Source organism: Triticum dicoccoides, chromosome 3A (genome assembly GCF_002162155.2).
Source record: "Triticum dicoccoides isolate Atlit2015 ecotype Zavitan chromosome 3A, WEW_v2.0, whole genome shotgun sequence".
NCBI classification, from domain to species: Eukaryota; Viridiplantae; Streptophyta; class Magnoliopsida; order Poales; family Poaceae; genus Triticum; species Triticum dicoccoides.
The window spans coordinates 688,832,423-688,860,255 of record NC_041384.1 but is presented as its reverse complement, the minus strand read 5'-3'; the positions used below and the strand labels follow the sequence as shown (position 1 = coordinate 688,860,255).

Here is a 27,833-nt window from a genome sequence, read left to right as displayed (position 1 = left end):
GTACACGGACCATAAGAGTTTGAAGTACATTTTCACACAGAAGGAGTTGAATCTCAGACAAAGGAGATGGTTGGAGCTTATCAAGGATTATGATATGAAATTGCATTATCATCCTGGAAAGGCTAATGTAGTAGCTGACGCATTAAGCCGTAAGAGCCATGTCAATACATTAATGACGGGAGAAATACCCAAGGAGTTAGCAGAAAATCTTCGTGAACTATGTTTGGAAATAGTTCCGAGAGGCTATGTAGCAGCATTGGAGATTCAATCAACTTTGATGGATAGAATCAGAGAAGCTCAGAAAGCTGGCAAGGAGATTGCCGCTATAAAGGAGAAACTGAGCAAAGGCAAAGCTAAAGGATTTCGTGAGGATGAGCACGACACCCTATGGTCTGAAGACCGCGTTTACGTGCCCAATGACCCGGAGATCAGGAAGTTGATTTTGCAAAAGGCACACGACTCACCGTATTCAATTCACCCAGGACATACCAAGATGTATCTGGATTTGAAGGATATTCTCCGGTGGACCGGAATGAAGAAGGATATTGCGGAGTATGTAGCAGTCTGTGATGTATGTCAGAGAGTAAAGGCAGAGCATCAGAAGCCGGCAGGACTGTTACAACCATTGTCGATACCCGAATAGAAGTGGGATAAGCTAGGCATGGATTTTATCACGGGATTGCCCAGGACTCGTTCCAGCTATGACTCGATTTAGGTTGTAGTTGCTCGATTGACGAAAGTAGCTCATTTAATCCCAGTAAAGACCACTTATACCAGTGCTAAGTTGGCAAAGATATACATGACCAGGATCGTATGTCTGCATGGAGTTCCGAGGAGTATCGTATCAGATAGAGGAACCCATTTTACCTCAAAGTTCTGGAAGCAGTTGCACGAAACTTTGGGTACCAGGCTAGAATTCAGTACAGCTTTTCATCCACAGACAGATGGACAGACCGAGAGAGTCAATCAGATTTTGGAGGATATGCTGAGAGCTTGTGCACTAGATTATGGATCTAGTTGGGATGATAATTTGCCATATGCAGAGTTCTCTTACAACAACAGTTACCAAACCAGTTTAAAGATGGCCCCTTTCGAAGCCTTGTACGGAAGGAGGTGCAGGACACCGTTGTCATGGGACAAAGTTGGAGACTGCCAGTTGTTTGGACCTAACTTGATTAAAGAGTCTGAACAGAAGGTGAAGTTGATTCACGATAGGCTCAAGGTAGCCCAGTCCAGACAGAAAAGTTATGCAGATTCTAAACGTAAGGAGACAGTTTACGAAGTTGGAGATAGAGCTTATCTTCGAGTATCTCCACTTCAAGGAACAAAGCGTTTTGGAGTTAAAGGGAAGTTAGCGCCATGATTTGTAGGACCATATCGAGTTTTGGAGCGTATGGGAGAAGTGGCCTACAAGTTGGAATTGCCCGAAGGATTGTCAGGAGTTCATGATGTGTTCCACGTTTCTCAGTTAAAGAAATGTCACGCGGAGATGGCTGAAATACCGTTGAGAGACACAGTGCCATTGGAAACTATTCAGTTGGATAACGATTTGACCTATGAGGAGAAACCAATTAAGATCCTCGAGTTTGCCACCGAGTTACCCGCAGCAAGGTTATCAAGTTTTGTAAAGTTCAGTGGAGCCACCACACAGAGGATGAAGCCACCTGGAAGCGAGAGGAAAATTTACTCAAGGACCACCCTCACCTATTTTCTAGCCAACCTGAATCTCGAGGGCGAGATTCATCTTAAGGGGGGTAGGTTTGTAACATCCCAAATTTTCAATTTGGAATGTTATACATTAGATCATCATGCATATCATATTTTACTTTGCATTTTGGTTGATCCTAGAAATTCTACGCAACTCAATGACCCACGAAGAGAGTTGGGGATTTCGTTATTTTCATATTTGAGTTTTCTCAAATCTTGAGAATAGGATCATTTGATTTTATTTATTTTATCATCAATTATTTCTATTACAAAAATATGAGAGAGGGAATAAAATGACTTTTCCAAAATAAAGAAATATTGAGGATTTAATAATAAAATCAAATAAGATTTTATTTCGGAGTTTTATTTGAATTTAGGAAAATGTGCATTTTTCAAAATTGCATTTAGATCCCAATTAAATGTTCACCTTATGAGGCTTGATTTTAGAAGCCCGCGAAAATTTATTTCGGAATTTTTGGAGTGCGTTTAGTATTTCTTTTTATTTTTTCTTCCGAGCGAAATATTTTTTTAAAGTACGAACCGACCTAGGGGCCGTGTCCGACCCGGACTCCCGTCCCACTAGGCTTTATAAGCCGGGGGGATCCAGCCGAGCCCAGCCACCCACGCCCCCAAACCCTAGCCCGCGCCCCGCCCTAGGTGCCGCCGCCGCGCGCCGCCGCCCTCGCCGCCGCTGCCGTCCGCCGCCGCCGCCGGATCCCGCTGCCGAGGTTTGCCGTGCCTTGTTTTCCGTGCCGTCGTTAAAAAAAGAGAAAAAAATCGACGTTCGTCGTTTTTCTTTTTCTCGGATTAAATCCGCGATTTTTTCTGATCGCGTTTCCTGATCCGATTTTTGTTTTAGTATAATTTTTCGCTCGTTTATCAGAATCAGGCGATTCAAGCGCCTAGAGTTTCGTCTCGAAACCCTCTATCTGAATAACCAACTTAAACAAGATTTTGCTACTGTAAAATTTGCTTTAGATCCAGATTACTAGAACGAAGTTGTTTTCTTTCGCCGTTTGACTTTCGTTGCTTCGTTCGATTTGATTCTTTTGCCAACCAGAGTTCTTAAGTTGAACCTTCTGGTTAGATCTCTTATTTGAGTTTTACCTGTGCATTAGATGAGTACTTATTGTATGCTTGTTTGTTTGTTTGCGATAGAGTACCCGAAGTGCGCCGCCTGTTACTTCGAATTGTTAGGTTTCGCGAATCATCGGCAAGGCAAGTAACACTTTGATCATACCTTTTCTACTACCCAGTTTTATTGCATTAGATCAATCCTCACACATTGCATGATTAGGATCTAGTTAAATTGTGGGATGGGAAGTAGATGAGGTAGTACCTATTACCTGTTATTATCAAACCTTTGGGAGTGACTTCTACGTTTGCTTATTATGCCATGCTATGCTAGTAGACGTGGATTGGGTGAGTGATATCCATGACAGATGTGAGATTGTTAATTAATGGTTTATCTAAGGTGGCAACTTAAACACACATCTGGGTGGATTGAGGCACCTGGGTATTCCAGGACTTGCCTGTTTTCTTTTGGACCGCCACCCAGGCTCAAAGGGATCATGAGACTATTCATACTAGAAACTTCCGTGTGCAGCCACAAGCTATTATGGGCTCTAGCATAGTTGACTAAGTCGTGCGAGCTCTTACAGTGGTAGACTAGCAGATGTAGGGGATATAGGTGGTACGGTCTACCCGATCGTAAGGTGCTAGCGCTTCTGAAAGACTATGTCTCGGTCATCCGTCTTCTCAAACACCATGTCACTACAAGAAATCTATTGATCCATGACGGATTTCTCATGACGTTCCCATATACCGTCATAGAAAGGGTCATGGATCTACAATATGTGAATGGGCCTCGAGACGATTACACCATTATGATGGACATCAATGTACTATCACGAATACCGTCATGAATCAACTAGATGGGTCTAACTTTTTTTTCTTTATACACCATTTGGACCGTCACGGGTGGCTCCTGCTGTGTATGCCATTTTGTTTGGCCTACATGTCAGTCGAATGTAACAGTGAATACGAAAAAAGTGTAAAATAACAGAGCGCGCGCGCGAGAAGGGAAATTTTAAGTCGCCAGCGCGGGGAGTGAAAAATTTAAGCCAGCCCATTTAACTACAGAGTCCAGACCAGCCTAACCCTAATTACCCTTCTCCCGTCTCCTTCCATACCATCCATCAGCCGCCGCCGCCACTCCACCTTCCGTCCTCGCATCACTTCATGTCACCGCTGGCGGCGCCGGCGCTAAACCACCCTGCGTCAGGCCCCTCCCATCTATCCCGCACCGGATCCCTCCCAATCTACCCCACTCTGTGACTTTTTTTCCATTCAGATCGCGCCCTCGAGCTGTGGCAGCCCAGTCCTGCCTCTCGAGCTGACGTGGCCGCGGTCGCGGCAGGACCGACTGCCGGGTTTGGAACCCCTCAAGGTCACCGGCGGCGCGCACGGATCTAGATCCATCCGGCGGCGAGCCAACATGAGTGAGGAATCACCCCCCTGCCCACATCCAGATCCATCGGGTTTGAGTTCTTACACATCTTCTTATTTGATTTGCGGGATCTGTAGGTCCATCTCATGGGGATGGTCAACGGCAACGCGGAGCTGAACACGGACGTGCCCTTCACGCTGGATGACGGCATCAGCAGCATTAATTTCATCAGATGGTGAGTGTAGCTCGTCAAATGGATTTCTTTTCCTTGAGTTCCAGATGTATTTTAGGGGTACAGTTTTAGGCTTTTGTTTGGATTCCATTGTTGGATGTTGGCTATGGGATTTGTCCACTACTGCAACTTGAAACTTCACTAGGTTGAAATACTTTTGGTTGTTAGTACGACAGTGCAAGAAATCCAATAATGGGAATTAAAACTGCAGGTTCTTAACCATCTCTAATTAAGTCAGAAATTGAGTACACTAGAATTGTTACTTTGCATTTCACTTCCTATTATCGATGGGAGTACATCTTCATCTTGCTGTCCTCATTGTTTCCACTAGCGCTGTTGTATACTTTCCACGGTGCAGCTCCACTGGGAGCGTCACCTCTGGCCTCCAGCCAGTTTTAGTCATGCCACTAGCACCGTCGTATGATTTCCACATTGCTGCTCCACCTGGAGCTTCACCTCAGGCCTCCTGTTTGAGAAGATGCAATTTTGGTAGTTGCAGCAACGCCATGGTCAACGGTGGTCCAGGATAATGCAGTCCAGCACTGCTTTCTCACATTCACCCACTAGGCAATATGTGCAACGTGCACCCTTCCATGGATAATCTTTAGGATACTAACTCACTGACACTTCTATTTTGGTAACCACATCATGATATATAGCTTTTGTTGGATGCTCTTTTTAAACTATGCCATAAGCCTCTACAAAGATGAATTGATTGTCTTTTGATAGATCTTCTGCTCCATGGTTGTTTACGGTGCAAGCTCAAGCGCTCATATAGCTGTTTTTTCTTCATTGTCTTCATAACAATCAATCTTCATTGGTTATGTCAGTTAAAGTTCCGTGCTTACAACTGTATTAGCTGGTCCAAAGTTTTCTTCCTACAGTTTTTTATTTTGTCTCAGTATACTCAGTACCACACAAGAGTTGACTGAAAGTTCTCTACTAGCTAAGTTCTTTCTTTTGTCTCAGTATTCTACTATGTCCATGATGTTTCTGTACTTGGAGCACATATTATTATAATAATGCAATCTCTGTGATGATATAATCAAGTAAGAGAGATGCACGGCAAGTGTATGTGGTAATCTACTACTCTCCATGTACTTCCTGAAATTGTACTGAAATATTTCCTTATGTCCCAAAGTTTCATTTGATTCTAGATTTATGTTAAGTAAAAAAACACATCTGGAATGATTCTGATTTGTATGTATACATTCAAATTTAAGGTGCTAAATTGTTCTTCTCTGGGGAATTGGTGCAAAATATGTACCAAACAATTTTAAGTCCAGGACTGGAGGTGATGTTCTTTTGTTCCAGTTCTTATGTATATATGTAACAGTTTATCTGTAGTAGGCTGATATGTTCAAACCAATTTTCCAGCCTATTGATACTTTAAGGACATCAGCATCATGCCGGTGCAAGGTAAGCACCGTGTCTCTTCCTCCAATTATCACATCCATAGCATATCACTATGGCATATATCTAATGAAACCACACGAAAACAACCATGGACTCAGCTTGGAGGTGCCTCATGTGCCATTTTGTTAAGTAGGACGTCATGATTTAGAATAGTATCCGACCAGGTGAGCTCATAGTGTTTTGCATTTATCAAATAGTCCATGTATTGTAGACATTAATGAGGTATATCTGTTCATTGGGAGAGCGCTTACTTAGTGCATGATGCATCTCTGTCCTTTTTCTAAGGATTATTTCTTCCAAACATTCCAATCTTTACCTGTTCAAAGCTTCGATCTCATCTAATATTGTTATGTCATTGGTCCTCAAATATTTACAACCAAACTAAATGTCGGTGAAGATATGTTATTGTTACCCATCAAGTACTAACTAGCCTTTTGTTTCACCATATCCTGTAACTATTGTTGAATTAATTTGTTGAGAAATGCCCATTATTTCTTGCAAAGAATCATGATTGTTGATCATATGAAAAAGTAGAATAGCAGCTAGTTTGATGCAATTTATATGTTTCTGTAGTAAGTTTTATTTCAGAAAGGAGGTGCGTGTTGGTACTCTTTAATTGCATCTATTCTAACTGTTACTACTCGCTGTTAAAGTTGTAAGCCAGGTAAAAATTAGCTTTACACAACTACTTTTCGTATGTTTGAAGATTATTGTTACTCAAAGTACTGCTAGATTGTAGTTACTATGTAGATGTCGCTCAGATTTTTTTTCTTAATTGATCACATTGTACTATGTATTTCTGGCACCTATATTTATATCAGTTTTGTACCTGGTTTTGTGAAGTGACGTGCAACCTATCACACCCAAGAACAATATTTGTTCTGAATCTTTATCTCAGTCTATCAAATTCGACATGCCCAATATCTCCAATTCAACTTCGAACACATTAAATCTATGTAGTTATTTTAAACTATGATAAAAGGAGTGGTGCTGGGATGCGTCGAGTGGATGGATAATGTTTAGATAAATACCTGAATTGGTAAGATGTCCAAAGAACAACTAGTAATTACATGCATGTAAATCCATTCAATATTTGTATCAGATATACCAGAAATAAAATTGCAATTTGTTTTTTCTACCAACTTTAACCTTTTTAGTTTTTATTGTATGCTAATTTCGAACAATGACATGGTGGCATATACTCAAACGCCTTAAAAGGAATAGTAAATGAAACATATTTCAATGTTTATATTGCGAAATTATGCTTGCATAACAAGATTATGGTTGTCTATTTAGAGGCACAAGTAATTTAACATTCAGCTTCCCCATGTGTTCTATTTTTTATCGACTGGGTTTCGCCATGTGTTCGTGAAAGGGCGAAACAACTATTTTGATATTCATTTGCAATAAAACAAGCTATGTGTTGAAGTGTTTTAAATAGTAAACCTTGATAGCTTATTATTGAATCTTAGTATTTGTCAATCATGCAATTTGTTTAAATACAACTATTTTGTAAAAATAAAGTTCACTAATATTTGTTCAAATAACTTGCCCGGTTAGGTGCATAGGTTGATGAAATAGTTGTTTTGAGGTGCACAGATTGATGACTAACTAGTTGTTTTAACATGACCTTGAACTTTCTATGTTTGGATGATAAAACTTCACATTTATAGAACATTTTTTTCTAAATTGTATATAGTCTGCATTTTTATATTCTGTTGCCCATGTTTTTATGGTACCCTAATATGGTAGTGGTGTCCTTCCGATGATAGCTTGGAAAATAAACTAATATTATTACTCTAGATTCATATGGGAGTTTGCTGTTATAACTTATTATAATTTTGTATGTTTTTGGATTCTATGCAGGTTTGGCGGTTAGTCCGTGTTACTTTAGATTGAAGTTTTTTAGGAGGAATTACTTGGGTCCGTGTAGCTTCCTGGAGAAGTGGTGGTGATGGAGACTAAAATCAGCTAGTAGGACATTTTTCATTGGAAGCCATGTTACTCAAAAAAAATATGCTCATAGCGCTTTCTAGATATGCTTGTGCTTTCTTATTAAGCTTTGTTTTTTGTAATCAGACTAGATTGTTCGAACTCTGTATTGTCAGGTGAATAAATGTTATTTTTGAATGAATATAATTTGGGTGTCCTGTTGTAAATTGTGCCGCATCAAGAAAACAGGCTGTACTAGAAAATGGGCTAACGTGTTGGACTAAAAAATTGGTAAGCTAATCGGCAGAATGAAAATAAATAGCTGATGGGTTGAACTGGACTGAAATTATTGGGCCAAAACCCTAACTGGGCTGGTTGCCGCATGGGCCACGTTGGCCTCCACGTCAGATCCACATAGATGCCATGTCAAGTCTGCGTTGCTTCCAGGTCATGTAAATCGGTGACGGATTGTTCCGTCATGGCCTAGTTTGGGCTGGGCGGGCCTGGGGCAGACCCATGACGGCCGAGAACCGTCATGGAAGGTGCGATGTCAAATTATGACGCGATATACATGACGGATTTCAAATCCGTCGAGGATGGGTACGCATGACAGTTTTTGGCTGATCTGTGACGGACAAGTACCATCATGTATTAACAAGTTTCTTGTAGTGTGTAGTGCGAGAAACCAAACGGAGGCGATCGAGTCTTGTGGGGAAAAGTGCGCAAACCTCTGCAGAGTGTAATAAACTAATCATGGTTAGCCGTGTCCCCGGTTATGGACATCTTGAGTATCTAGTACTTGGATTTTCATGTGAATCTCAACATGTTACTCTAAATTAATTTTGTTGGGTTATGTTTAATGATGATTTTTAATTGGGATTGAGAATGCTGTCAACCATTCTCAATGTTTAACAACTACCATGATAGTAATAAAAATTTATTCCTTTGAAGTAGGGAAAAATTGGCTTTACGCAAAACTGTAACCATAGAGCTTTCCACCAGCCAAATATGCATGTAGTATAGCTGTTTAATTCCATTACTCTCTATGTGTTACCTTGCCAGCATATTCCATGTGCTAAACCGTTTCGGGCTGCAACGTTAATATTGCAGACTTTTCAGACGATGATTAAGGAGTCTTTAGGTCGTGGTTCTATACTCAGTGATGCCGTTGGAGTTGATGGACTCACTTATCGTGCAAGCCTTCCATTGTTATAGTTATTAGATGTCCTTAAGCCATATTTATTGTAATAAGTTCTTGTTTGAGACACTCGATGTAATAAGTGTTTGAGACTCCCGGCCCACTAGGCTTTATAAGCCGGGGGGGGGGGGGAGCCAGCCGAGTCCAGCCACCCGCGCCCCCAAACCCTAGCCCGCACCCCGCCCTAGCCGCCGCCGCCGCCGGATCCAGCCGCCGAGGTTCTCCGCGCCTCGTTTTCCGTGCCGTTAAATCCGCGATTTTTTTCTGATCGCGATTCCTGATCCGATTTTCGTTTTAGTATAACTTTTCGCTCGTTTATCGGAATCAGGCGATTCAAGCGCCTATAGTTTCATCTCGAAACCCTCTATCCGAATAACCAACTTAAACAAGATTTTGCTACTGTAAAATTTGCCTTAGATTCAGATTACTAGAACGAAGTTGTTTTCTTTCGCCGTTTGACTTTCGTTGCTTCGTTCGATTTAATTCTTTTGCCAACCAGAGTTCTTAAGTTGAACCTTCTGGTTAGATCTATTATTTGAGTTTTACCTGTGCATTAGATGAGTACTTATTGTATGCTTGTTTGTTTGTTTGCGATAAAGTACCCGGAGTGCGCCGCCTGTTACTTCGAATCGTTAGGTTTCGCGGATCATCAGCAAGGCAAGTAACACTTTGATCATACCTTTTCTACTACCCAGCTTTATTGCATTAGATCAATCATCACACATTGCATGATTAGGATCTAGTTAAACTGTGAGATGGGAAGTAGATGAGGTAGTACCTATTACCTGTTATTATCAAACCTTTGGGAATTACTTCTGCGTTTGCTTATTATGCCATGCTATGCTAGTAGACGTGGATTGGATGGGTGATATCCATGACAGATGTGAGATTGTTAATTAATGGTTTATCTAAGGTGGCAACTTAAACACACATTTGGGTGGATTGAGGCACCTGGGTATTCCAGGACTTGCCTGTTTTCTTTTGGACCGCCACCCAGGCTCAAAGGGATCATGAGACTATTCATACTAGAAACTTCCGTGTGCAGCCACAAGCTATTATGGGCTCTAGCATAGTTGACTAAGTCGTGCGAACTCTTACAGTGGTAGACTAGCAGATGTAGGGGATATAGGTGGTACGGTCTACCCGATCGTAATGTTCTAGCGCTTCTGAAAGGCTATGTCTCGGTCATCCGTCTTCTCAAACACCATGTAGTGCGAGAAACCAAACGGAGTCGATCGAGTCTTGTGGGAAAAAGTGCGCAAACCTCTGCAGAGTGTAATAAACTAATCATGGTTAGCCGTGTCCCCGGTTATGGACATCTTGAGTATCTAGTACTTGGATTTTCATGTGAATCTCAACATGTTACTCTAAATTAATTTTGTTGGGTTATGTTTAATGATGATTTTTAATTGGGATTGAGAATTTTGTCAACCATTCTCAATGTTTAACAACTACCATGATAGTAATAAAATTTTATTCCTTTGAAGTAGGGAAAAATTAGCTTTACGCAAAACTGTAACCATAGAGCTTTCCACCAGCCAAATATGCATGTAGTATAGTTGTTTCATTCCATTACTCTCTATGTGTTACCTTGCCAGCATATTCCATGTGCTGACCCGTTTCGGGCTGCAACGTTAATGTTGCAGACTTTTCAGACAACGATTAAGGAGTTTTTAGGTCGTGGTTCTATACTTAGTGATGCCGTTGGAGTTGATGGACTCACTTATCTTCCAAGCCTTCCGCTGTTATAGTTATTAGATGTCCTTAAGCCATATTTATTGTAATAAGTTCTCGTTTGAGACACTCGATGTAATAAGTGTGTGATTGCTACTCTGCTATAAATCCTTCGAGTACTGTGTGGTGTCAGCATTACTGATCCAGGGATGACACCGGAGCACAGCGATCAGACTGTTTGAGGTCTGGTCGCTACACACCTGCTCCTCCATGTCATATGGTTGCATGGGCGCCGCCACTCCATCACCGCCTCTTCCGTACCACGTGATTGCATAGGCGTCAGGCCCACACCGCCTACTCCACACCACAAGAATGCACGGGCTTTGCATGTCCACCACCACGCCGCACACACCCCGCCCATCGCCTCATCTTTCTCCCCTTATTTTGTGTGGTACTTAACGCCCAATGACGATGACGCTCGGGCCCCAAAGGAGCAGGCGACAAGGCAGGCCGCCACGGCTAGGAACGACATTGTACATGGACGAATGTCGTCTTCGGAACTTGGTCGCCTTCATCGACACGCCATGGTGCACAACGTCCGCGGTGCAACTCCCGGTACCTCCTTCCTCTCCCTATGACATGTTGCACATGGTAGCCTGATTCTAATTCAATTTCGCTCGCTTCGGGGAAAAACAAGTAGCAGGTTATACGGGGATTTTATCTCATAGCGCAAGGTTTCAATCTGAAAGTCACATCCTTCACTGCTTGAGTACCATGTTCGTGCTTGTGGATTAACAACCTCAAGCAATTTATACATGGCATGCTTTATGTTGCCTCTGTTCCACATTGCAATGCATTATTAGTTTTTTTTTAAAGTCAAAGATGTCCATGTTTGACCAAGTTTCTAGAATAAACTATCAATATCTGAAGTACTAAATAAATAAACTATAAAAGTATATGTGGATGTTGATTTTTGTAAAACTTGGTCAAACATTGATATGCTTGAATTTTCAAAACAAAGTATGTACTATATTTTAGAATGGAGGGGGTATTAATTAGCATATGGTCTCACGCCTAAGGAGCACAGTCTCTAACTGTACTTTTTTTCTTTCTAATTGGCACTAAAACAATAAAACAAGGTGATAAATATGTTTTCATGTGAAGATAATTTGGTTAATTGTCACCGGGTCGCTTATGTACACAACTGATTAGGCCTTATTAATGCATCAATAATGTTACATTCAACTTAAAACTGAAATCAATCACTTGTACTATTATCTATTGATCCTCCCATTTCCATCTCTTCCTCTTAGAGGCCGCTATAAATATGCTTCATTCCCTTTCCTGTCATTAGTCAGTGCAAAGCATTGCTTTTATTTCAAATATGTTCTTTCTATTTTGATTCTAATTACGCATCTAAATGATCAATATTGAAAATCAGAAGCAATATACTTTGGTGCTGTGCTGCAACTTCCAAGTATTTCTCACTTTCACTACCATTTTACTATTATTGCAGACCATTTATTGTTGGTGTTTTTTATTTTTTGCATGTGACCAAGGTAAGTTATGAAATACCGGTTGGGCAAATCATAGAGTTGTATGATTGTTGTAGATGAATACTGCAATCAAAAGCCTCAGTCACACATTGTTGGAAATATGCCCTAGAGGCAATAATAAAATGGTTATTATTGTATTTCCTTGTTCATGATAATCGTTTATTATCCATGCTAGAATTGTATTGATAGGAAACTCAGATACATGTGTGGATACATAGACAACACCATGTCCCTAGTAAGCCTTTAGTTGACTAGCTTGTTGATCAATAGATGGTTACGGTTTCCTGACCATGGACATTGGATGTCGTTGATAACGGGATCACATCATTATGAGAATGATGTGATGGACAAGACCCAATCCTAAGCCTAGCACAAGATCGTATAGTTCGTTTCCTAAAGCTTTTCTAATGTCAAGTATCATTTCCTTAGACCATGAGATTGTGCAACTCCCGGATACCGTAGGAATGCTTTGGGCGTGCCAAACGTCACAACGTAACTGGGTGGCTATAAAGGTGCACTACGGGTATCTCCGAAAGTGTCTGTTGAGTTGGCACGAATCGAGACTGGGATTTGTCACTCCATGTAAACGGAGAGGTATCTCTGGGCCCACTCGGTAGGACATCATCATAATGTGCACAATGTGACCAAGGAGTTGATCACGGGATGATGTGTTACGGAACGAGTAAAGAGACTTGCCGGTAACGAGATTGAACAAGGTATTGGAATACCAACGATCGAATCTCGGGCAAGTACTATACCGGTAGACAAAGGGAATTGTATACGGGATTGATTGAATCCTTGACATCGTGGTTCCTCCGATGAGATCATCGTGGAACATGTGGGCGCCAACATGGGTATTCAGATCCCGCGGTTGGTTATTTACCAGAGAAATGTCTCGGTCATATCTGCATGATTCCCGAGCCCGTAGGGTCTACACACTTAAGGTCCGATGACGCTAGGGTTATAGGGGAAGTATGTACGCGGTTACTGAATGTTGTTTGGGGTCCCGGATGAGATCCCGGACGTCACGAGGAGTTCCGGAATGGTCCGTAGGTAAAGACTTATATATGGGAAGTCCCATTTTGGTCACCGGAAAAGTTTCGGGTGCTATCGGTAACGTACCGGGACCACAGGGAGGGTCCCGGGGGTCCACCAGGTGGGGCCACCAGCCCCAGAAGGCTGCGTGGGCCAAGTGTGGGAGGGGACCTGCCCCAGGTGGGCTGGTGCGCCCCCCACCAAGGCCCAAGGGGCATGGAGAGTGGGAAGGGGCAAACCCTAGGTCCAGATGGGCCTTAAGGCCCACCCTAGGGCGCCCCCCTCTCCTCTCCCTTTGGCCGCCACCCTAGATGGCATCTAGGGCTGCCCCCCTAGGGAGGGAAACCTAGAAGGGGGCGCAGCCCCTCCCCTCCCCCTATATATACTTGAGGTATTGGGGGCTGCCCAGGACATGATTTGATCTCTCTCTAGGCGCATCCCTACCTCTCTCCCTCCTCGTCTCTCGTAGTGTTTGGTGAAGCCCTGCAGGAGTCCCGTGCTCCTCCACCATCACCACGCCGTCGTGCTGCTGCTGGACAGAGTCTTCCCCAACCTCTCCCTCTCTCCTTGCTGGATCAAGGCGCGGGAGACGTCACCGGGCTGTACATGTGTTGAACGCAGAGGCGCCGTTGTTTCGGCGCTTAGATCGGAATCGACCGCGATCTGAATCACTGCGTGTACGACTCCACCAACCACGTTCTTGTAACGCTTCCGCATTGTGATCTTCAAGGGTATGAATATGCACTCCTCTCTCTCGTTGCTAGTCTCTCCATTGATTGATCCTGGTGACACGTAGGAAATTTTTTCAATTTTTGCTACGATCCCCAACAGTGGCATCTTGAGCTAGGTCTATGCATAGATTCTATGCACGAGTAGAAAACAAAGCAGTTGTGGGCGATGATTTGTTCAATTTGCTTACCGTTACTAGTCTTATCTTGATCTGGCGGCATTGTGGGATGAAGCGGCCCGGACCGACCTTACACGTATGCTTACGTGAGACTGGTTCCACCGACTGACATGCACTTGATGCATAAGGTGGCTGGCGGGTGTCTGTCTCTCCCACTTTAGTTGGATCGGATTCGATGAAAAGGGTCCTTATGAAGGGTAAATAGCAATTGGCATATCACCGTTGTGGTTTTGCGTAGGTAAGAAACGTTCTTGCTAGAAACCCATAGCAGCCACATAAAACATGCAACAACAATTAGAGGACGTCTAACTTGTTTTTGCAGGGTATGCTATGTGATGTGATATGGCCAAAAGGATGTGATGAATGATATATGTGATGTATGAGATTGATCATGTTCTTGTAATAGGAATCACGACTTGCATGTCGATGAGTATGACAACCGACAGGAGCCATGGGAGTTGTCTTAATTTATATATGACCTGCGTGTCAATGAAAACGCCATGTAATTACTTTACTTTATTGCTAACCGTTAGCCATAGTAGTAGAAGTAATAGTTGGCGAGGCAACTTCATGAAGACACGATGATGGAGATCATGATGATGGAGATCATGGTGTCATGCCGGTGACGATGGTGCTCATGCCGCGCCTCAAAGATGGAGATCAAAGGCACAAGATGATATTGGCCATATCATGTCACTTTATGATTTGCATGTGATGTTTGTCATGTTTACATCTTATTTGCTTAGAACGACGGTAGCATAAATAAGATGATCCCTCGCAATAATTTCAAGAAAGTGTTCCCCCTAACTGTGCATCGTTGCTAAGGTCCGTTGTTCCGAAGCACCACATGATGATCGGGTGTGATAGGTTCTAACGTTCGCATACAATGGGTGTTAGCCAGATTTACACACGCAATACACTTAGGTTAACTTGACGAGCCTAGCATGTACAGACATGGCCTCGGAACACGGAAGACCGAAAGGTCGAACATGAGTCGTAGAGTGGATACGATCAACATGAAGATGTTCACTGATGATGACTAGTCCGTCTCACGTGATGATCGGACACGGCCTAGTTGACTCGGATCATGTATCACTTAGATGACTAGAGGGATGTCTATCTAAGTGAGAGTTCATTGAATAATTTGATTAGATGAACTTAATTATCATGAACATAGTCAAAAGGTCTTTGCAAATCATGTCGTAGCTTGCGCTATAGTTCTACTGTTTTAGATATGCTCCTAGAGAAAATTTAGTTGAGAGTTGACAGTAGCAACTATGCGGACTGTGTCCGCAAACTGAGGATTGTCCTCATTGCTGCACAGAAGGATTATGTCCTTAATGCACCGCTCAGTGTGCTGATCCTCAAGCGTCGTCTGTAGATGTTGGAAAACATCTGACATACACGTTTTGATGACTACGTGATAGTTCAGTGCGTAATGCTAACATTTTAGAATTGTGGCACCAAAGACGTTTTTTGAAACCTCGCAGAACATATGAGATGTTCCAAAGACTGAAATTGGGATTTCAGACTAGTGCCCACGTCAAAAGGTATGAGACCTCTGACAAGTTTCTTAAGCCTGCAAACTAAGGGAGAAAAGCTCAATCGTTGAGCATGTGCTCAGATTGTCTGAGTACTACAATCGCTTGAATCGAGTGGGAGTTAATCTTCCAGATGAGATAGTGATGATTCTCCATAGTCACTGCCACCAAGCTATTGGAGCTTCATGATGAACTATAACATATCAGGGATAGACATGATGATCCTTGAGCAACTCGCGATGTTTGACACCGCGAAAGTAGAAATCAAGTAGGAGCATCAATTGTTGATGGTTAAACCACTAGTTTCAAGAAGGGCAAGGGAAAGAAGGGATACTTCATGAGACGACAAATCAGTTGTTGCTCTAGTGAAGAAACCCAAGATTGAACCAAATCCGAGACTAAGTGCTTCTGTAATGAGGGGAACGGTCACCGAAGTAGAACTACCCTAGATACTTGGTAGATGAGAAGGCTGGCAAGGTCGACAGAAGTATTTTGGATATACGTTATATTAATGTGTACTTTACTAGTACTCCTAGTAGCACCATGGTATTAAAATACCAGTTCAGTTGCTAAGTGTTAGTAACTCAAAATAAAAGGCTACGGAATAAATGGAGACTAGCTGAAGGTGAGATGACGATATGTGTTGGAAGTGTTTCCAAGGTTGATTTGATCAAGCATCGCATGCTCCCTCTACCATCGAGATTGGTGTTAAACCAAAATAATTGTTATTTGGTGTTTGCGTTGAGCATAGACATGATTGGATTATGTTTATCGCAATACGGTTATTCATTTAAGGAGAATAATGGTTACTCTGTTTATTTGAATAATACCTTCAATGGTCTTGCACCTAAAATGAATGGTTTATTGAATCCCGATCGTAGTGATACACATGTTCATGCCAAAAGATATAAGATAGTAATGATAGTACCACGTACTTGTGGCACTGCCATTTGAGTCATGTTGGTGTAAAACACATGAAGAAGCTCCACGTTGATGGATCTTTGGACTCACTCGTTTTTGAAAAGATTGAGACATGCGAACCATGTCTATTGGTAGATATGCATGAAGAAACTCCATACAGATGGATCGTTTGGATTCACTTGATTTTGAATCACTTGAGACATGCAAATCATACCACATGGGCAAGATGACTGAAAGACCTCGTTTTCAGTAAGATGGAACAAGAAAGCAACTTGTTGGAAGTAATACATTTTGATGTGTGCAGTCCAATGACTGCTGAGGCACGCAGTGGATATCGTTATGTTCTTACTTCACAGATAATTTGAGTAGATGCTGAGTATATTTACTTGATGAAACACAAGTCTGAACTATTGAAAGGTTCAAGTAATTTCAGAGTGAAGTTGAAGATCGTCGTGACAAGATGATAAAATGTCTATGATATGATCATAGAGATGAATATCTGAGTTACGAGTTTGGCACATAATTAAGACATTGTGGAAATTGTTTCACAACTAATACCGCCTAGACCACCATAGTGTGATGGTGTGTCTGAACATCATAACTGCACCCTATTGGATATGGTGCATACCATGATGTCTCTTATCAAAATTACCACTATCGTTTATGGGTTAGGCATTAGAGACAACTGCATTCACTTTAAATAGGGCACCACACAATTCCGTTGAGACGACGCCGTATGAACTATGGTTTAGAGAAACCTAAGCTATCGTTTCTTAAAAGTTTGGGGCTGCGATGCTTATGTGAAAAAGTTTCAGGCTGATAAGCTCGAACCCAAAGCGGATAAATGCATCTTCATAGAATACCCAAAAATAGTTGGGTATACCTCCTATTTCAGATCCAGAAGCAAAATGATTGTTTCTAGAAACGGGTCCTTTCTCGAGGAAAAGTTTCTCTCGAAAGAATTGAGTGGGAGGATGGTGGAGACTTGATGAGGTTATTGAACCGTCACTTCAACTAGTGTGTAGCAGGGCACATGAAGTTGTTCCTGTGGCACCTACACCAATTGAAGTGGAAGCTTATGATAGTGATCATGAAACTTCGGATCAAGTCACTACCAAACATCATAGGTCGTCAAGGATGTGTACTACTTCAGAGTGGTACGTAATCCTGTCTTGGAAGTCATGTTGCTAGACAACAATGAACCTACGAGCTATGGAGAAGCGATGGTGGGACCGGATTCCGACGAATGGCTCGAGGCCATAAAATCCAAGAGATGATCCATGTATAAAACAAAGTATAGACTTTGAAAGAACTACTTGACGGTCGTAAGGCTGTTGGGTGCAAATGGATTTTAAAAGGAAGACAAACAATGATGGTATGTGTCACCATTAAGAAAGCTCGACTTGTCGTTAAGATGTTTCCCGACAAGTTCAAGGAGTTGACTACGATGAGACTTTCTCACTCATAGTGATGCTAAGAGTCTGTTGGAATTATGTTAGCAGTTACTGCATTCTTTATGAAATCTTGCATATAGGATGTCAAAACATTGTTTCCTTGATGTTTTTCTTGAGGAAAGATTGTATGTGATACAACCAGAAGGTTTTGTCAATCCTGAAAGATTCTAACAAGTATGCAAAGCTCCAGTAATCCTTCTTAGGACTGGAGTAAGCATCTTGAAATTGGAATGTACGCTTTGATGAGATGATGAAAGATTTTGGGTTTATACAAAGTTTATGAGAAACTCGTATTTCCAAAGAAGTGAGTGGGAGCACTATAGAATTTTTGATGAGTATATGTTGTTAACATATTGTTGATCAAAAATGATGTAGAATTTCTGGAAAGCATGCAGGGTTATTTGAAAAGTGTTTTTCGATGGAAAACCTGGATTAAGCTACTTGAACATTGAGCATCAAGATCTATGAGGATAGATCAAAAACGCTTAATAGTACTTTCAAATGAATACATACCATGACAAGATTTTGAGGGAGTTCAAAATAGACCAGCAAAGAATGAGTTCTTGGCTGTGTTACAAGGTGTGAGTATTGAGTAAGACTCAAGACCTGACCACGGCAGAAGAGAGAGAAAGGACGAAGGTCGTCCCCTATGCTTTAGACGTAGGCTCTATAGTATGCTATGTTGTGTGCCGCACCTGAAGTGTGCCTTGCCATGAGCCAGTCAAGGGGTACAAGAGTGATCCAGGAATGGATCACATGACAGCGGTCGAACTTATCCTTAGTAACTAGTGGACTAAAGAATTTTCTCGATTATGGAGGTGGTAAAAGAGTTCGTCGTAAAGGGTTACGTCGATGCAAACTTTGACACTAATCCGGATGACTCTGAGTAGTAAACCAGATTCGTATAGTAGAACAGTTATTTGAATAGCTCCAAGTAGCGCGTGGTAGCTGCATCTACAAGATGACATAGAGATTTGTAAAGCACACATGGATCTGAAAGGTTCAGACCCGTTGACTGATAGACCTCTCTCACAAGCAAGATATGAACATACCCCATGGGTGTTGGATTCCTTGCAATCACATAGTGATGTGAACTAGATTATTGACTCTAGTGCAAGTGGGAGACTGTTGGAAATATGCCCTAGAGGCAATAATAAAATGGTTATTATTGTATTTCCTTGTTCATGATAATCGTTTATTATCCATGCTAGAATTGTATTGATAGGAAACTCAGATACATGTGTGGATACATAGACAACACCATGTCCCTAGTAAGCCTCTAGTTGACTAGCTCGTTGATCAATAGATGGTTACGGTTTCCTGACCATGGACATTGGATGTCGTTGATAACGGGATCACATCATTAGGAGAATGATGTGATGGACAAGACCCAATCCTAAGCCTAGCAAAAGACCGTATAGTTCGTTTGCTAAAGCTTTTCTAATGTCAAGTATCATTTCCTTAGACCATGAGATTGTGCAACTCCTGGATACCGTAGGAATGCTTTGGGTGTGCCAAACGTCACAATGTAACTGGGTGGCTATAAAGTTGCACTACGGGTATCTCCGAAAGTGTCTGTTGAGTTGGCACGAATCGAGACTGGGATTTGTCACTCCATGTAAACGGAGAGGTATCTCTGGACCCACTCGGTAGGACATCATCATAATATGCACATTGTGACCAAGGAGTTGATCAAGGGATGATGTGTTACGGAACGAGTAAAGAGACTTGCCAGCAACGAGATTGAACAAGGTATTGGGATACCGACGATCGAATCTCGGGCAAGTACTATACCGGTAGACAAAGGGAATTGTATACAGGATTGATTGAATCCTTGACATCGTGGTTCGTCCGATGAGATCATCGTGGAACATGTGGGAGCCAACATGGGTATCCAGATCCCATTGTTGGTTATTGACCAGAGAGATGTCTCGGTCATGTCTGCATGATTCCCGAACCCGTAGGGTCTACACACTTAAGGTCCGATGACGCTAGGGTTATAGGGAAAGTATGTACGCGGTTACCGAATGTTGTTCGGAGTCCCGGATAAGATCCCGGAAGTCACGAGGAGTTCTGGAATGGTCCGGAGGTAAAGATTTATATATGGGAAGTCCCGTTTTGGTCACCGGAAAAGTTTTGGATGCTATCGGTAATGTACCGGGACCACCGGGAGGGTCCCGGGGGTCCACCAGGTGGGGCTACCAGCCCCAGAAGGCTGCATGGGCCAAGTGTGGGAGGGGACCAGCCCCAGGTGGGCTGGTGCGCCCCCCCCCCACCAAGGCCCAAGGCGCATGGAGAGTGGGAAGGGGGCAAACCCTAGGTCCAGATGGGCCTTAAGGCCCACCCTAGGGCGCCCCCCTCTCCTCTCTCCTTTGGCCGCCACCCTAGATGGCATCTAGGGCTGCCGCCCCCCTAGGGAAGGAACCCTAGAAGGGGGCGCAGCCCCTCCCCTCCCCCTATATATACTTGAGGTATTGGGGGCTGCCCAAGACATGATTTGATCTCTCTCTAGGCGCAGCCCTACCTCTCTCCCTCCTCGTCTCTCGTAGTATTTGGCGAAGCCCTGCAGGAGTCCCGCGCTCCTCCACCATCACCACGCCGTCGTGCTGCTGCTGGACGGAGTCTTCCCCAACCTCTCCCTCTCTCCTTGCTGGATCAAGACGCGGGAGACGTCACCGGGCTGTACGTGTGTTGAATGCCGAGGCGCCGTTGTTTCGGCGCTTAGATCGGAATCGACCGCGATCTGAATCGCTGCGTGTACGACTCCACCAACCGCGTTCTTATAACGCTTCCGCATTGCGATCTTCAAGGGTATGAAGATGCACTCCTCTCTCTCGTTGCTAGTCTCTCCATAGATTGATCTTGGTGACACGTACGAAATTTTTTCAATTTCTGCTACGATCCCCACACATATCATAGTTTTGAATTAGTTTTGCAGATAATATTATCATGCCCATCCGGTACTATGCTTTAACCCTGCAGGTCCGGGACATGCGTGATGCCAACAACTACTTTCGATATGTTTTTGGCAGTGCTGCTAACATCATTTTTGTGAAGAACAATAGTTGTAAAAAACTGAGTAATATTCTACAAAGTAAATGATGATGTGTCTTAGCATATGGACATATCCTGCAATGCAATAAAGGGTATTCTCACCCCAAAATTATGGAAGCCAAAACACATAAGGCCCATGAAATGAACAACAACCCTCGACACGCAACAGAGCAGTAAGGAATCTATTCGTGACTTAACAATTAAACAAATAAACGGTAGAAAAGTAGAACGGCGCAGCAAGGCGCGTGTACGCTCCTAGTGATATATGAATCTCACACCTCTAAAGGGATCGAAAGCACGACCTCCGTGAAGTGTATGTCGTGGAACCCAGGGAACCAAAGTACAACCCCTGGTCGAAAATTTCGATCACCTTCAATTGTTGTGACCATTCGACCAACGTCCGCCAGACACGCAGCCATCGGGAAGCGGAAGCGCGGTGGTCCTCCTAATTCCTTGACTCCGGCGGCGGTCCTTCCGATTCCCCTCTTGGATCCTCTCATCTAGCAGCTTCACGAATGATAGAAAAAGTGAAATGGAAAAAGGAGAAATGAGTGGAGGTAAGAGATATGGTGGGAGGATAGCTGTGGGTGGACTCCATGGGGCACGTGCCGTGCGGAGGCGACGGTTTATGAGAGACAAAAAAAATCAGTTGGTTGTTTTAAATGATTTTCCAAACTACAGTGCCGTATGTATGCATGTGTGGTTTGCCTATGTATGTACTTTGACCCTAAGGTATAACGGTGAGCGTGTCCGATGAGGCGACTCATTGTTCAGCATGCCATCCTGTGTTGTTGAGCTCACTCTGAACATGGATGTCCTGGGTCTTCAGGAAGGCGGAGTACCAGCGAGCAGATAGCCTGGCATGTCGTGGGAGCGCCTTGTCGTCGAAATCAACACGGTACAGTCCGTAACGTTCCTGATACCCTGACAGGCACTCGAAGGCGTCCAAGAACGCCCAGGCGAAGTAGCCTTTCACATTGGCTCCACTCCTGCAGAGCAAAACAACATCGTGCATGGTAAGGCCAACTCTGAACTCTGAAGATTTTGAAGAATTTTGTAGTTGAATTACTGACCTTACTGCAGCCAATGTGCTCCCTATGTAGCTCTTTAAGTATTCGGTCCTGTCGATGTCTTCAAGAGTGTCATTACTAGATGATTGACCTGAAGAGAGAAAGGAGATGGGGCAAAATATATCATCAAACATGTATGAACTGCAAATTAACGATGATGCCCATAAACATTAACATGATTTTACATAGAATTATTGGAGATCACTGTAATCAGAAACAAGATGGACTTGCCATTCTCTTGGATATAAATGGGAATGTCTCCGTAGGCTTCTTTCAAGTACAATAACACACGTTGCAATCCTTCGGGATCACTTGGAATGACGTCGGGGGAGCCTGCATTCGCAAGTCGTTCTAAATGTCACAACTTGCAAGATAGACACAATCTATGTATCTCACACAACTGCATGACCTTCAAGCACACATTTCATTATTTTTTTAGTATCATGTGTTGGGTTACAATTTCATATTTGATGTTTCATGTACAAAATAGCTGAATCCAGTCTAGTATCTGACAAACATATTGATGAAAAACTTTACCTTACTGGCTGGCGGGTCTGTTTTAGAAGCTGCATTAATGAAACATATATTTCGTTAGATGTGTCATTTGGATAAAAAATCTCAGAGTTGTAAATCTGCTTCAAAAGTGTAACGAATTTAAGTCCGTTTATATGACAATTTGAACAATCTGTTTGCATCATTATGCTGTTACTAAATAAATGGAACACATTGCCCACTACTGCTGCTACAAAAACTTATGAACAGTAAAACAATGCTGCTTGCCTTTGTAGATAATTGACAAGTCGGCTGTATAGTCACGAGTGCCTTTGTCTAAAGGACGACCATTCACGTAGACAGAATAGTAGTGATTTATCCCAATGAAATCTGCACTACCAATTATAGCTTCAGACTGGATATTAGTGAAGGATAGAAGACGAGAGCCAACAATTTTCTTCATTCTTTCCGGATAATCTCCAGATATCAAGGGCTCTAGTATACTAGAAGGAACCACAGGCCGGTTAGTTCTGCATTCCTTGAGCAAAGGTAGAGTAAAGATAACATACCAGCCCAAAAAGAAGTCCATACATCCTTTTGTTGCTTCTAAATCCTCTGTAGAGTTTGTCATAGGATAAGGCCAAAGGGAGTAAATACTTAGGCCAACAACCCCCTTTTGCATGGCCTACATGCAAAACTCCTTTTTATGGGCAAATAAATCTTTTCATATGAATATACATCATGAGGAAATATATTGTATTTGTGCAGTTAATTGGATCTTATGTTGACAAATCCAAACATGTAATCATATGCCAATGAACTCTTAATTGATAGTGACCTACCCAAAAATATCATGTGGTCCAACAATACTTTCACATTAAAAGAAATTTTATTTTAAAGAATGTATAGGAAGAGAATACTGATGTTTTGAATTTATCTTAGACAGCAACATCAATCTTACTAGCTTACTATCGGAGAAAAACACTGGTTCTAATTTTGGGTTCAACATTACTCACTTGATATTTTTCTCTGTAAAGCCTACTGGCTGATGCATGCGCCAATAGCATGTTATGAGCTGCTATATATGGTTCCACTGTAGAGTCACCCACCGTACATTTTGTGGCTCCAAAAGGGTCAGAGCAATGTCCGGGTGCAATTGATCCGCCATCGTAAGATCCGGTCGCACCTACGTTAGGTTCATCTATCGTAGTCCAGTACGAGATCCTGTCTCCAAACTGTTTGAAGCAAATATCTGCGAATGCTGTGAAATCATCCCTGCATTTTGCAATAGTACTGCCCGTGAGGAAATACTACATTGAAAGTAGGAACCCTATTAACATTTTAAGATTTTGAGCAATTTCATCACTACAAGGGAGATATTGTGGAATCTTACACAATTCTAGGGCTTAGCCATCCTCCATACTCATCTTCCAGGATTTGAGGGTAATCAAGCTGGTAAATCATAATATGGACTTGAATGCCTGGGGAAACACTGCGGACACAGATAAGTTTAGATAATGGGGACAAGAGGAAATAATTTCTGCATTTTTTCTATCAGTGTTGATCATTTACTAGGATACTGACATATATATCTGTTTTGCCAGTACACTCCGTTTATATTAACATACCATGTTGCACTAGCGCATCTATTAGGTTGTTGTAGTACTCGAGTCCTTTTGGATTGACAGCTCCCCTGCCATCTGCAGATCTCGTTAGAAACCAACAATCAGTTTAAATTTTGTGATTTTCTAGTAATAGTGCACTGGAAATATAATGAGAAGTACTTTTACCTGGGATAAGCCTTGACCAGGAGACGGAGAATCTGTAAGCCTCTAGGTTCATGTCAACCATGAGCTTCACATCATCCTGAAACATCAGATCATGTCTGGTTAAAACAGAATGTTCAAATATACAGTGTGGAAACAACGCTTCAACACGGCAAATAATAATAATAATAATAATAATATGATAGATACTCTTAGATGCAAGAATAAATTTTATTTTGTTTCTGCCAGAGAAGAGAGGATAATGAATTAGATTGCCTAGTGGGTTGGCTTCTGCGATTGTGGGCGGCCCACTAGGCACTAGGCACTAACCGGCGCCCGCTAGTGCCTAGTGGGCCGGCCCACGAAAGGAATACGCAGCCAACAGTCTCGCGAAAAAACCCAGCAAAAAAGTGCCGATAGGTGGACTCGAACTCGCACATTCCTATTGAAGGAATGGTGTAGCTAACAATATGCCTTTCTAATGCCAGTGGTAGATAGCAATGCAAATCCTTAAGAAACAGCATAGGCATAGCCGCGCTATTTATTTATTACGTATTACACACTAGCACTTATATTTTTGAATTACTCGGACGAGTTGATTTTTTTATGAAAAATAGTTCATCATAATTTGGAAAAATTTCACGAATTTTTAAAAAATTCATGAATTTGAAAAAAGTTTATCAAATTCAAAAAAATCATCGCTTTTGAATAAAATCATGAATTAGAAAAAAAGTTCACCAAATTTAGAAAAAGGCTCATCAATTTTGAAAAACGTTTACTGAATTTGAAAAAAGTTCATCGATTTTGAAAAAAAATCAAATTTAAAAAGAAAAGTTCATCATTTTTTATGAAAAAATCATCAAATTTAAAAAAAGTTCAAGAGTTTTGGGGAAAATGGTGCATTTCAGAAAACAAAAAAAGAACAAGAAAAAAGAAAAAGGAAAAAACAAATAAAACGTGCATCCTGGGAAAACCGAGGAAGGTAATAAATCGTAGACAAAAGCAAGGATTAACGAAGTCGGTCGGCTAGCCTAGTGGTCACTACTGTTGTCTTGAAACACTCGGATTAGGGGTTTGATTCCTGTTACCTGCCTGTTTGCAAAATGCACAGTAATGGGTGCTTGAAATGCCAACCGCTTGTGTGCTTGTAAATCATACCGTAAGTTTTTTTTTGAAACGGAGGCAAAAGCTTTGCCTCATCCATTAATTAAGATAGAAAAGTGTTTGTTACAAGACACCCAACAAACACGGCATGCGGATTACTCGCGTGAAATAAAGGACCCTAGCTTCTTTGCGCCGGAGATGACCCAAAAGTTGGCCTCGATAGAGATGGAGGAGAGCAAGATTGAAGGTGAAGCACTCTTATGCTTAAACACTCTTGCGTTACGCTTGTTTCAAATCGTCCATAAGACGAGCATAGTGAGGGGGGCCTTGGCTTGGCGGTTCGGCGTACCATCGGCGCAGGTGCTAGCCCACCACTCGTCCACCGAGTCGAACAGGGGCCAAGCGGAAGTGTCAAGCCCGTCCATGAGGAATTTCTCAATGACCAAAGACCAAAGACGCCGGGTGTAGCGGCACTTATAGAAGAGGTGAGGTCCACACTCTTGCACCGTGCTGCAAAAAGGGCAGAGATTGCAATTTGGCCACCCACGCTTTGCCAATCTATCCGCCGTCCAAACTCTGTCTTGAAGGGCCAACCAAGCAAACAATTTGACTTTGAAGGGTGCCCAAACCTTTCAAACCATTTTGTCCATGGAGAAAAGGACCGTATAAGTAATAAAGTAATCACCAGGCATGAGACGTGCCCGTGGCTATCAATTCAAGTATTGATACCAGAACCGATCAAGTCGATTGGTCGCTAGCTAGTAGGTACGCACGTGAGTGTTTCACCCAATAAATCAACCAGGTGTGTTTCTTTTGCCGTGTATATTGTATCGGCCAGCAGCGAGGTTGATTGGGAGCGAAATCACCAGCGTCGTCTTATCGTCATTTGTCGTCGGTCATCGTGTGTCCTCGAAAAAGTGCTCGGCGACGTGGACTGGGCCAACAGAGAAAATATGCAAGATCAGAATACCGGCTAGGGAAATGAAAGATTGTGTGTGACTTGGCACTATGAAAAGACAGGGGTGTTCTGTAACGCCCCGAACACACCCGCCGGTGGTCGTTACTTCTGGCGGGATCTAGACTGGCCCCACAGATCAATACTAGTTTTTTCTGCGCACTTTATTCTCACTTGTGTGCACCCGGGAGCAACTTCCCGGTCGGTTACCCATCCTGACACTACTCTAAGCTGAGCACACTTAACTTTGGAGTTTTGTCAGAATGGGCTACCGGAAAAGAAGAAATTCCTTATTGATATGAGTAATCTATCATCCTAATAAGCCAGGCTATCACATGTTCACTGTGAAGAGTGCCTACAAATTGAATGACCTTGGCTCTGGGAGTACCAATACCTCTTCATCCACTGCAACTTACAATAAGCGGAATACTTGACATCTCATTTGGAAAGCCCAAGATCCTAGAGAAAATTGAAAGAAAATGGATGGAGGGTAGCCACCAATTCGCTGGCCACAAAATAAAACAAGTGTAAACAAACGATTACTACAGACAACATTTGTGACATCCGCGGGAATGCCGAGGAAAATGAGTACCATGCTGTCATTTCTTGCACCAAGAGCAGAGCATTGCGGGCCTGTTTAGTTCATGACTAACTTTGCCACAACTAACTGTTGGAAATATGAGCAATTTACCAAATAATTTTATTATCAGAAATACTAGATAAAGCATGACTAGTATAGCAGTGATAAAACAAGTCATGTGATTTGATAAAGAGAAGGTAAAGAACATTTTCATATATGAACTGTAACTAAACATATCTAGAGCAGATAGTATAGCAAGTTGCATATATGAAACAGAGTCTAACATATTTAGGGCAAACAGTAGAGCAAGGAGCTGAAGCAGGGTTTCTAACAGAAAGAGGAAGAACACGTACGGGACAACAACAGCAGAAGCGCTGGACTTGGGGTCGGTGTCCTCGCCTGCCATGTCGTCGAGGAGTCGTGGACGTCGGGGAAGAAGTTGTCATCGGGGAAGTAGTCGTCGGCGACCGGATCGTCCGTGATGAAGTAGCCAGTAGTCGCGCAGAGCGCTCCCCAAAAACCTTATCACCCTTCTCCCGTACAGGACTCAAAAGGTGCGGTCTCGGAGGCCTACTGTCCCGACGTGCGGTGCACGCAACAACAACAGCTCAGAGATGGAACCGATGGCGAGGGAAGGAGTAGTTCTGGTGCGTCTCTCTGGGAGGAGCGACCTCCCTTTTATAGGCGCAAGAGAAGGAGGCGAGAGGGCAACGACAGGAGGCGAAACGAAGAGACAGAGATGAAGAGAACAGCCAGCAGCCGAAGGGCTGCACCTTTCGCGCCCGTTCGC

General features: G+C 42.6%; 1 protein-coding gene across 1 annotated transcript; it reads right to left on the bottom strand.

The window, feature by feature from the left end:
• Positions 1-21,839: 21,839 nt before the first annotated feature.
• LOC119272887 (beta-glucosidase 5-like) lies at positions 21,840-25,933 on the bottom strand. Its single transcript, XM_037554243.1, has 12 exons — positions 25,858-25,933; positions 25,493-25,496; positions 24,429-24,523; positions 24,267-24,338; positions 24,032-24,119; positions 23,655-23,913; positions 23,208-23,323; positions 22,927-23,141; positions 22,689-22,712; positions 22,378-22,479; positions 22,150-22,237; positions 21,840-22,065 (listed from the first exon to the last, which is right to left on the bottom strand). Exons 1-12 carry the CDS (start codon positions 25,931-25,933, stop codon positions 21,840-21,842), a joined length of 1,365 nt encoding a protein of 454 aa, XP_037410140.1.
• Positions 25,934-27,833: the final 1,900 nt, after the last annotated feature.

What these genes read in the sequence shown, in the direction of transcription:
- LOC119272887 (XM_037554243.1), bottom strand. Translation starts at nt 25,933, where the DNA reads ATGGACGGGCTTGACACTTCCGCTTGGCCCCTGTTCGACTCGGTGGAC. An exon ending in AGATGCGCTAGTGCAACATG is followed by an intron (nt 24,120 to 24,266) that starts GTATGTTAATAT and finishes GTGTTTCCCCAG; the next exon opens with GCATTCAAGTCCATATTATG. An exon ending in TGGCTAAGCCCTAGAATTGT is followed by an intron (nt 23,914 to 24,031) that starts GTAAGATTCCAC and finishes TGCAAAATGCAG; the next exon opens with GGATGATTTCACAGCATTCG.